We start from the raw sequence: 10,046 nt of genomic DNA on the forward strand, positions 1-10,046 counted from the left end.
TCGGCTAGGTGCTGATACAGCCGAATCGCAAATCAGTAGCAGGCCCGAGCTGTCCCGAACCGCACTTACCTTGGGTCTGCAAGCTCACACCGGCTCGTGATGCCACGGAGAGGGCTCGAGATTGTCTCCGGTGGACCCCATCCGAGGCGATTCCGAGGGCTTTACGGAGGTCATTATCGGCGCCACCGACCGTGAAATGTCCCGACCCGCAGCCCTCATGCACCAGGCGCAAGGATTCAGTCATAATATGTAGGCCTTCTCTCCCGAAGTTTTGAGCAATAGCCGCAAATAGTACTTTTCGGCAGTTCATCGCGACACGTCCAGGTGCCGATGAAGCGGCTTCCCAGCTCACCACCTCGCCATCTCTGTCGCTCTCCTGGCCCAGGCCCATCAGTACCAAGCCTAATCTGTCCCAGACCGCACTTATCTTGGGTGATGAAGCTCACTCTGGCTCATACCACGGCTCTTACGGCCTCACACACGCCTATTTCACCCACAGACACCGCCGGCACGCACTCCCACTTCACACACGCTCAAGCACAACCCCATCAAAGCACAGCCCTGCTCATAATTGACAAGGGCTACCACTTGGTGGCCCTGGTAGCCTCTGGATCGTCACTGCACTCGGCTCCTCTGCAGCGGTCTCGGCTCTCGCCACGACAGCACGCCGACGGCAAGCTTTGAGATCCGTCTGGTGGACCTGCTGTGGCCAAAGCCGCCCCTCGCATGCAGCCCGCACCAGACCTCGACACTGGGCCCGCTCAGCTTGGTTGTGGCGGCGTGTGTGAAGGATGCGCGGCCGAGCCGCTGGCGCTGCTACAGCGGCGCGAGAAGCAGGCAGCGGCGCGACACCCGGTCGGTCGAGTCTGGCCGTTCTCTCGACGCCGGCCGGCGAGGGTGGCGGCCTGTGGCCGGCTGGTGGGCGGAGAGCAGCCAGGAGGACTCCAGAGTAGCCGGCAACATGAAGCAACGGGAGAGCGCACAGCGAGCGCAAACACAGCTCTGAGAAAGGGCGGGGAGTGGGCCTTTAACTTCAGAACGCCCTTGGAGCACTTGGAGTGCGGTTAGCAGCCTCACATCCAGGACCGGGGAGCTCAGAAGCGCACCCAGTTGGCCGGGTGATCGGGATCGGGTTGCGGGCAAGAGAGCCCTAGCCCCGGGGGTGCGCGGTCGCAGGGCCATGACATGTATTTTTCTTTCCGGGGCGCTCTTGTCGGAGCTGCGAAAGCTGGCTCCGAGCTGCCTGCTGCAGCTGGGTCGCTTCCTCTTCCTCAAAACTGCTCTCGGTCTGCTCCCAGCTCTCCTCAAAAAATGCTGCTGCCCGCTCTCGCACTGTCCTCCGCCTTCCTGGCTCCGCACGCCGCGTCGCGCGCCCTCTCCACGTCCAAGGTCGCCATGAATGGCGGCAAGGGCTTCGGCGGTGGCGAGGCGACGCGAGATCCGGCGCCGACCGTGATTGACCCGAACGACCCAAAGGGTAAGCAGCAGGCGATCCACAAGGCGGAGTCCTTCGCCGAGTACCTCGCCAAGCGCTCGGCGGGCGGCGGCGCGGCGCCGGCGGGCGGCAGCGCCGGAGCGTACCCCAGCCTGCCACCGTCGGTCAAGCCTGGCGTGCTCACCGGTCAGGCGGTGGTGGACCTGCTGGAGGACGCAAAAAGGAGGGGCTACGCCATCCCTGCCGTCAACTGCGTCACGTCCTCCTCCGTCAACGCCTGCCTCGAGGCGGCAGCGGCGGCCAAGGCTCCGGTGATGATTCAGTTCTCGTCGGGCGGCGCTCAGTTTTATGCGGGCAAGGGCCTCGACAACACCGACTTTGACGCGGCCGTCGCTGGGGCGGTGTCTGGCGCTCACCACGTGCGCACGCTCGCCGCCAAATACGGCGTGCCGGTGATCCTGCACACAGACCACTGCGCCAAGAAGCTCCTCCCTTGGGTGGACGGGATGCTGGCCGAGTCGGAAGCGCACTACGCCGCGCACGGCGAGCTCCTCCCTTCTCGCCGCGCCGCCGCGTCCACCACATGTCGACGTGTCCGCGGCATCTCCCACAGGCGAGCCGCTCTTCTCGTCTCACATGCTCGACCTGTCCGAGGCGAGTGGGCAGGGAGGGGAAGGGTGCGGGAGGGCTGCGTCGGCCCTTGCTAACTGCTGCAAAGTGGCGGCTATAGGAGCCTCTCGAGGAGAACATCGCCATCTGCGTCGAGTACATGCAGCGGATGGCCAAGCTCGACATGCTGCTCGAGATGGAGCTTGGCAGCCCAAGACGGAGGAGGGCGACGGGTGCGGCAGTCCGGACACGTCCGCGACACGCCGGCGAGGTGTGGCGTAGGCATCACGGGCGGCGAGGAGGACGGGGTGGACAACGAGAATGCGAACCCGGAGGACCTCTACACCAAGCCCGAGGAGGTGTGGATGGTCCAAAAGGCGCTGCAGGCGGTGCCCAACGCAAAGTTCACCATCGCCGCCGCCTTTGGCAACGTGCACGGCGTCTACGCGCCCGGTGGCGGCGGCCGTCGAGCGCGAGATGCCGCGCGCAGCGTGCGTGAGAGGCGTGAACGTGGCGTAGGCAACGTCAAGCTCGACCCGAAGATTCTGCGAAACTCGCAAGAGTACATCTCGCAGCAGCTCGGCCTCGGCGCGGGCGCGAAGCCCTGCTCCTTTGTCTTCCACGGTGGTTCGGGCTCCGACATCAACGACATCAAGGCGCGGCTCGCCCCGCCCCGCCTCCCCGCCGCCCTCTCGTCCGACCCCTCGCCCGCCCCGGCCGCGCAGGAGGCGATCTCGTACGGCGTGATCAAGATGAACATCGACACCGACACGCAGTGGGCGTACTGGGACGGGATCCGGTCCTACTCGGAGGAGAACCGCGCCTACCTGCAGAGCCAGATCGGCAACCCCGAGGGCCACGACAAGCCAAACAAGAAGTTCTACGACCCGCGCATGCCGGTGCGGTCCGCCGAAGAGACCACGGTCGCACGGCTCGGCCAGTGCTTCTCGGACCTCAACTGCGTCGACGTCTTCTAACCGACGGACGCGGGAGCTGCTTGGTGCGGCGGCGGGATATGCCGGCTTGGTCGCCTCGTGTGTGCACACGCGCGTACACGCTTAGTACGCGCGACACATCAGAGGTGCCCCTGTGGCGCCCGTGCGCTGTGGCCTGTGAGCCGCGCGACCCTTGTACACATGCACATCACATGCACAATCCAGATACGTACCGATTGTCCTGAGGACCCCACTATCCTATGGCGCAGTGCGCTGGTTCACACAAAAACACAGCCACGGCAGGTGTAGATTCTTTTTGCTTGGGCGGCACTCATGACGGGGTAGGTAGGGTAGGTCTGGGCCCTCCCGTCGGGTTTTTCCCTCTCTTCACGCCGGAATTTTCACAGCAGAAAAAGAAAATTTCCGCAAAAATCACGATGTCAACCCTCCCCAAATGGATGATCTGGTGCTTGTAGGGCTTGAGAGTGGCCTGCCATGTCACAGGAAGGACTGTGGTTGCAGGAGAGTACCACCAACCATCACTTTAGTTGGTATGGTACCCCACCTTCACCCTTCCAGTGATTTCTTTTTTAGTTTCCCATAAGTAGGGTAGGTAGGTAGGTAGGGGCAGGGGAGAGGCCGGCCGGGGTTTTCCAGAATTTCATCATGAGTGCCGCCCAAGCAAAAAGAATCTACACCTGGCCACGGCACTGTTCACACACCTGTTGGGCACCACCAGCTCTCGTGTTGCGCAGTGTGGTCGCTGCAGCTGGGTCGTACCTCTTGGTGATCTTCTCCCAACTCTCCTCTACATGCTGCTGCCCGCTCTCGCACTGTCCTCCGCCTTCCTGGCTCCGCACGCCGCGTCGCGCGCCCTCTCCACGTCCAAGGTCGCCATGAATGGCGGCAAGGGCTTCGGCGGTGGCGAGGCGACGCGAGATCCGGCGCCGACCGTGATTGACCCGAACGACCCAAAGGGTAAGCAGCAGGCGATCCACAAGGCGGAGTCCTTCGCCGAGTACCTCGCCAAGCGCTCGGCGGGCGGCGGCGCGGCGCCGGCGGCCGTGGGCAGCGTGGTTCCGACGCCAAACGCTGGAACCGCGCTGGTCAGTGATTTCACCTGCACGTGGCTGTCGGCCTCCGAGAAGGCTGCACTCAAGGCGACCGCTGACGCGTTGTCTGCGCCGAACAAGGGGTTCCTCGCCAGCGATGAGTCGGCAGGTCCGTGGCTGCGAGCGGGCCACGTCGACGCTGCAAAGGTGGAGGACACGGCCGAGAACCGGGCGGCGTATCGCTCGATGCTATACCAGGCGCCAGATGTATTGCAGCTCAACACGGCGGACTTAAGTGTAAACGAGTAGAGGTGTGACCAGGCCCCCGGCTTGTCGGAGCACATCTCCGGCGTCATCCTGCACTGGGAGACGCTGTTTCAGTCGGACGCGGCTGGCAACAAGATGGTCGACCTGATCACGCGCAACGGCATGATCCCGGGCATCAAACTCGACAAGGGTTACGACACGGCGGGCATCCCCGGCACGGCGGTGGGGCCACTCGGGCACCCAGAGACATGGGACAAGGGCATCGACGACCTCGACGCGCGGTGCAAGCAGGCGTACGGCTAGGGTGCCCACAGGACCCAAAAGAAAATAGCTTCCCGACTCAAAAAGGGACGCACGAGGCAAATCTGATGTTGGCCAGTTCCAATAGGAGCGAGGCCTCTTCCGTTGGGGGACCGAGTACATAGGAAACGAGGGTTTCCCATTGTGTCCCCTTCGCGTGCGAGCGTGACACTGCACTTGGCGCCGAGCGCCCGCGGCTCAGACCTTGTGCAGGCCACCCCTCGGTGGAGGCACCGGTCCGGACCGATGGCGCTCGGTGTGGAGCAAGCAAGACCCCCCCCCCCCCCCCATCGGCGCGCGCTCGCCATTCCAACGGGCGCCAGGAGCACCAAGAGGACTCCTCATGGCTGCCTCCAAGTGGGCTTCGACCGGCCTCGGCTGGGGGGGCGGGTTGTCCCGGTTGCGGACGCCTTCTGCAGCCCCCTGGGATGGGGACAGCACCCCAAAACTGCCCCCCGGCGGCATACAGCACTGCCAGCCAGCCTCTTCCTCCTCCTCAAGGGCTGTACTATAGGCCATATTGCGCCGCCTCCTACTGGCAGCCGGGCGGGCGCGCGCCGCGGGCGCCTCGGCGCGCGCACGGCTCGCAAAGTTCGAACGAGTACTGCCGCCCGGCCGCCTCAAGGCTGCCGGGCGGCAGTACTCGCCTCGCAAGGCGCGCACCGGCTGATCTGGCTGCTGCGCCGGCGGCCGCTGCGCTGGCCGCTGCTGCGCCGGCTGGCGGGCGGTACGGCCGCCGGCGGCCGCTGCACCCGCGCCTTCCCTCGCGGGCGCCGTCGCGCCGCGCGCGCCCAACTTTGCTGGCACACGGCACGCGTCGTCACTCAGCCGCGGAGAATAGGCGGTGCAGCGCGCGAAGCGCGCGCGATCTCGTACTTTTAAGGCTGGATCCGGCCATTCCAAGGGTATACCTTTGAGAATCCCCAGCGTCCCACCCTCCTAGTCACACTCTCAATTTCTCGACTGGCCAACACGAAGTGCTGCGATCGGGGGTGGCCCATTTCTTTTTTCCTTTCTTTTTTTGGGCCCTGTGGGCACCCTAACCGTACGCGCAGGGAGCACGCTTCGCCAAGTGGCGCAACGTGCTGCAGATCGACCCGGTGCCGCAGGGCCTCCCCTCCGACCTCGCGATCACCCTCTGCGTCCACAACTTGGCGCAGTACGCAGTAATCTGCCAGAGGAGCGGCCTCGTGCCCATCGTCGAGCCGGAGATCGTGCCCAACGGAGACCACGACATTTCCGCGTGCGCCGTCGCCACCGAGCGGGTGCTGGTGGCGCAGTTCGAGGCGCTCAAGGCGCACGGATGCTACCTCGAGGGCGCCGTCCTCAAGCCAAACATGGTCAAGAATGGCCTGACGGGCCCAAAGGCGACGCCCGAGGAGATCGCGGCGGCGACCGTGACGGTGCTCAAGCGGACGGTGCCGGTGGCGATGCCCGGCATCTTCTTCCTCTCGGGCGAGACCGCACTCGACGAGGACAACGAGGAGGAGGCAACCAATAACCTCAACGCAATCAACCGGCTATACCCCGACCTGCCCTGGTCCGTTTCCTTCTCGTACGGCAAGGCGAGCCAAAAGACGACCATCGTCACGTGGATGGGCGACACGGCGAACGACCCCGCCGCGCAGCAGGCCATCCTGGCGCGCTCCAAGGCCAACGGCGACGCGTGCCAAGGGAAGTACGTCAAGGGCTCCTGCGCCTCGGTCGGCGTGGATGGCAACATCCTGCAGGCGGCAGGAGCCTACTGACCTGACCTGAGGTCGCCAGACCGCCCCAAGACCGACGCCACTCGCCCACAGTGGCGCCCGACCGACGAGAGTCTCCGGACCGTCGACCGAGCCGCTCTCCGCGAGCGGGAGAGATATCTCTTCTGTGTGCAATTCTGCGCGAGCCGCGACTGTTGTGCCCGATCGTGTCGGCCCGGCTTCTTTTCGCTCCGCATCGATGTGGATTACCGCCACTAGACGACTACGTTCTACGTCAGGGAGTAGGAGATATACTCTATATATTAAAACTCCTGGGCTCTCAATGCCTAGCCCGCCGTTCTGTCAGCCGCGGCCCGCATGTCCAGACAGTGCGGGCCTCGACGCCACACTAGGTCCATTGGGTTGAACCCTGGCTTGTCTCGAAGGTGAGGTATAGAGGGTCACATGGGGAATGCGAACTCGTCATGATGCGCGGCGACGGCGGCGTCGATATCTATCGACGCCGCCGCCCCGCGCTCCAAAACGGTCGCGTACGCATATGCGCACAACTAGGTACGTGCCAACCCGCATGGGCCAGACACCGTCAAAGGTCCCTCTCCACTCCTCCTTGCACCACTGAAGCATATGCAGCTGATGTGAGCAAGGTCGCCTAAGCGGCCCCCCTCGCTGTGGGTTGCCGCAGTTGGACCAATGCCACGCGTTGTGGCGAAGATGGCCTTATGAAGAGCCTGGCCGGGCCGGCTTCGGGCCCGGCCGCCCTAACAGTACGACGCATACGCGCCGCGACCGCTTCAAGTGTCGCCGCCGCCGCAAGGCGGACGGCGCCCACCGCCCAGCCAACAGTGGCGAGGGCGGGGGAAAGGTGGATTCGAGCCGCCCGCACGCTCGTGCGGTAGGGAGGCTCGTGTAGAGCACGCCGTGCGCAAGCACAGGTGCGCGTTTGGAGCATTCGAGTCGCAGCAGCGAAGGCTGCTGTTTACTGGTTTGTGGCACGCTACGCGTCTCGCGCGGTGAGTGCTGAGATACGCCCCGAGCACGATCGCCGGGGCGGCTGCATGACTAGAACGACCCGTGCCGTGGCACAGGTCGAGTAGAGAGGGCCGCACACGCGTCCTTGCGGGCGGCCGATTGTGAAGGGTCGAGCACACCGAAGCGAGGTGTGCTCGTGTTGCAAGTGTCGCCGCCGCCGCAAGGCGGACGGCGCCCGCCGCCCAGCCAACAGTGGCTAGGGCGGGGGAAGGGTGGATTCGAGCCGCCCGCACGCTCGTGCGGTCGGGGGGCTCGTGTAGAGCACGCCGTGCGCAAGCACAGGTGCGCGTTTGAAGCATTCGAGTCGCAGCAGCGGAGGCTGCTGCTTACTGGTTTGTGGCACGCCACGCGTCTCGCGCGGTGAGTGCTGAGATACGCCCCGAGCACGATCGCCGGGGCGGCTGCGTGACTAGAACGACCCGTGCCGTGGCACAGGTCGAGTAGAGAGGGCCGCACACGCGTCCTTGCGGGCGGCCCGTTGTGAAGGATCGAGCACACCGAAGCGAGGTGTGCTCGTGTTGCAAGTGTCGCCGCCGCCGCAAGGCGGACAGCGCCCGCCGCCCAGCCAACAGTCGCGAGGGCGGGGGAAAGGTGGATTCGAGCCGCCCGCACGCTCGTGCGGCCGGGAGGCTCGTGTAGAGCACGCCGTGCGCAAGCACAGGTGCGCGTTTGGAGCATTCGAGTCGCAGCAGCGAAGGCTGCTGCTTACTGGTTTGTGTGGCACGCCACGCGTCTCGCGCGGTGAGTGCTGAGATACGCCCCGAGCACGATCGCCGGGGCGGCTGCATGACTAGAACGACCCGTGCCGTGGCACAGGTCGAGTAGAGAGGGCCGCACACGCGTCCTTGCGGGCGGCCCGTTGTGAAGGGTCGAGCACACCGAAGCGAGGTGTGCTCGTGTTGCAAGTGTCGCCGCCGCCGCAAGGCGGACGGCGCCCACCGCCCAGCCAACAGTGGCTAGGGCGGGGGAAGGGTGGATTCGAGCCGCCCGCACGCTCGTGCGGTCGGGAGGCTCGTGTAGAGCACGCCGTGCGCAAGCACAGGTGCGCGTTTGAAGCATTCGAGTCGCAGCAGCGGAGGCTGCTGCTTACTGGTTTGTGGCACGCCACGCGTCTCGCGCGGTGAGTGCTGAGATACGCCCCGAGCACGATCGCCGGGGCGGCTGCATGACTAGAACGACCCGTGCCGTGGCACAGGTCGAGTAGAGAGGGCCGCACACGCGTCCTTGCGGGCGGCCCGTTGTGAAGGGTCGAGCACACCGAAGCGAGGTGTGCTCGTGTTGCAAGTGTCGCCGCCGCCGCAAGGCGGACGGCGCCCGCAGCCCAGCCAACAGTGGCTAGGGCGGGGGAAGGGTGGATTCGAGCCGCCCGCACGCTCGTGCGGTAGGGAGGCTCGTGTAGAGCACGCCGTGCGCAAGCACAGGTGCGCGTTTGAAGCATTCGAGTCGCAGCAGCGGAGGCTGCTGCTTACTGGTTTGTGGCACGCCACGCGTCTCGCGCGGTGAGTGCTGAGATACGCCCCGAGCACGATCGCCGGGGCGGCTGCATGACTAGAAAGACCCGTGCCGTGGCACAGGTCGAGTAGAGAGGGCCGCACACGCGTCCTTGCGGGCGGCCCGTTGTGAAGGGTCGAGCACACCGAAGCGAGGTGTGCTCATGTTGCAAGTGTCGCCGCCGCCGCAAGGCGGACGGCGCCCACCGCCCAGCCAACAGTGGCGAGGGCGGGGGAAGGGTGGATTCGAGCCGCCCGCACGCTCGTGCGGCCGGGAGGCTCGTGTAGAGCACGCCGTGCGCAAGCACAGGTGCGCGTTTGAAGCATTCGAGTCGCAGCAGCGGAGGCTGCTGCTTACTGGTTTGTGGCACGCCACGCGTCTCGCGCGGTGAGTGCTGAGAGACGCCCCGAGCACGATCGCCGGGGCGGCTGCATGACTAGAAAGACCCGTGCCGTGGCACAGGTCGAGTAGAGAGGGCCGCACACGCGTCCTTGCGGGCGGCCCGTTGTGAAGGGTCGAGCACACCGATATCTCCCCCACATCCCGCCTGGGGGAGGGAGTGCCCCTAGTCAGGGAACCCGAGCCAGAGCTGGCCCTGCGCCTAGCCGCACAAGTCCGGACACCGGCTGATGGCGACAGCCCACATTCACACGAACAAGAATGCCTACTACAAGCCGCTTCGTGTGGCTGCAGCCTGATGTTTGCAGCCTTATGTCTGCCCCCGTCGCTGCCGTGTCCTGTGCCCCCCCCCCCCCTCCCCCTCGGAATTGCATTCTATGTCACAAATGTGCCTCAAAGGCGTCGACGAAGCGGCTAGATCTCGGCTAGATCTGGGCCATATCTGGGCCATATCTGGGCCATATCTCGGCTAGATCGAAGCAAGAGCGCCTCAAAGGCGTCGACGAAGCGGCACACGCCGCTGGTCCCGCGCAGGCGCGTCCCAAAGTGGACCTCGCGCAGCCCGGAGCGCAGAGCGCCCGGCAGCAGCCGCTTGAGGATGAGGCTGCGAGCCTACTTCATGAGCAATTCTGAACGAGTTCGCAAAAGCCGCTTGAGGAGGTAAGGTAAGGTAAGGTAGACTTCTCCACACACACGAGGTGGTGGGGCAAGGGCCAGGCAACCCTCGCGTCTCCACGTCTGACGACAGGAGCCCCACGGCATTCAAAGTGCTAGGCCCGGTGCGCGTGGGTGAGCGGTGTGTGTGTGTGTGTGTGTGTGTGTG

At 65.2% G+C, this 10,046-nt stretch overlaps 2 protein-coding genes across 2 annotated transcripts; both read left to right on the forward strand.

Moving 5' to 3' along the window:
* Positions 1 to 1,224: 1,224 nt before the first annotated feature.
* EMIHUDRAFT_446487 (aldolase A) lies at positions 1,225 to 3,241 on the forward strand. The gene is made up of 6 exons (XM_005759006.1): positions 1,225 to 1,978; positions 2,049 to 2,089; positions 2,166 to 2,250; positions 2,327 to 2,497; positions 2,564 to 2,700; positions 2,770 to 3,241. The coding sequence occupies exons 1-6, from the start codon at positions 1,312 to 1,314 to the stop codon at positions 3,019 to 3,021; spliced, it is 1,353 nt and encodes a 450-aa protein (XP_005759063.1). The 5' UTR covers positions 1,225 to 1,311; the 3' UTR covers positions 3,022 to 3,241.
* A 550-nt stretch (positions 3,242 to 3,791) lies between these two features.
* FBA1b (fructose-1,6-bisphosphate aldolase) lies at positions 3,792 to 6,346 on the forward strand (the record flags this gene model as incomplete). The annotated part of the gene is made up of 4 exons (XM_005759007.1): positions 3,792 to 4,238; positions 4,353 to 4,579; positions 4,812 to 4,854; positions 5,654 to 6,346. 4 exons carry the CDS (start codon positions 3,792 to 3,794, stop codon positions 6,344 to 6,346), a joined length of 1,410 nt encoding a protein of 469 aa, XP_005759064.1.
* Positions 6,347 to 10,046: the final 3,700 nt, after the last annotated feature.

Source organism: Emiliania huxleyi (genome assembly GCF_000372725.1).
Source record: "Emiliania huxleyi CCMP1516 unplaced genomic scaffold EMIHUscaffold_826, whole genome shotgun sequence".
Taxonomy (NCBI): domain Eukaryota; phylum Haptophyta; order Isochrysidales; family Noelaerhabdaceae; genus Emiliania; species Emiliania huxleyi.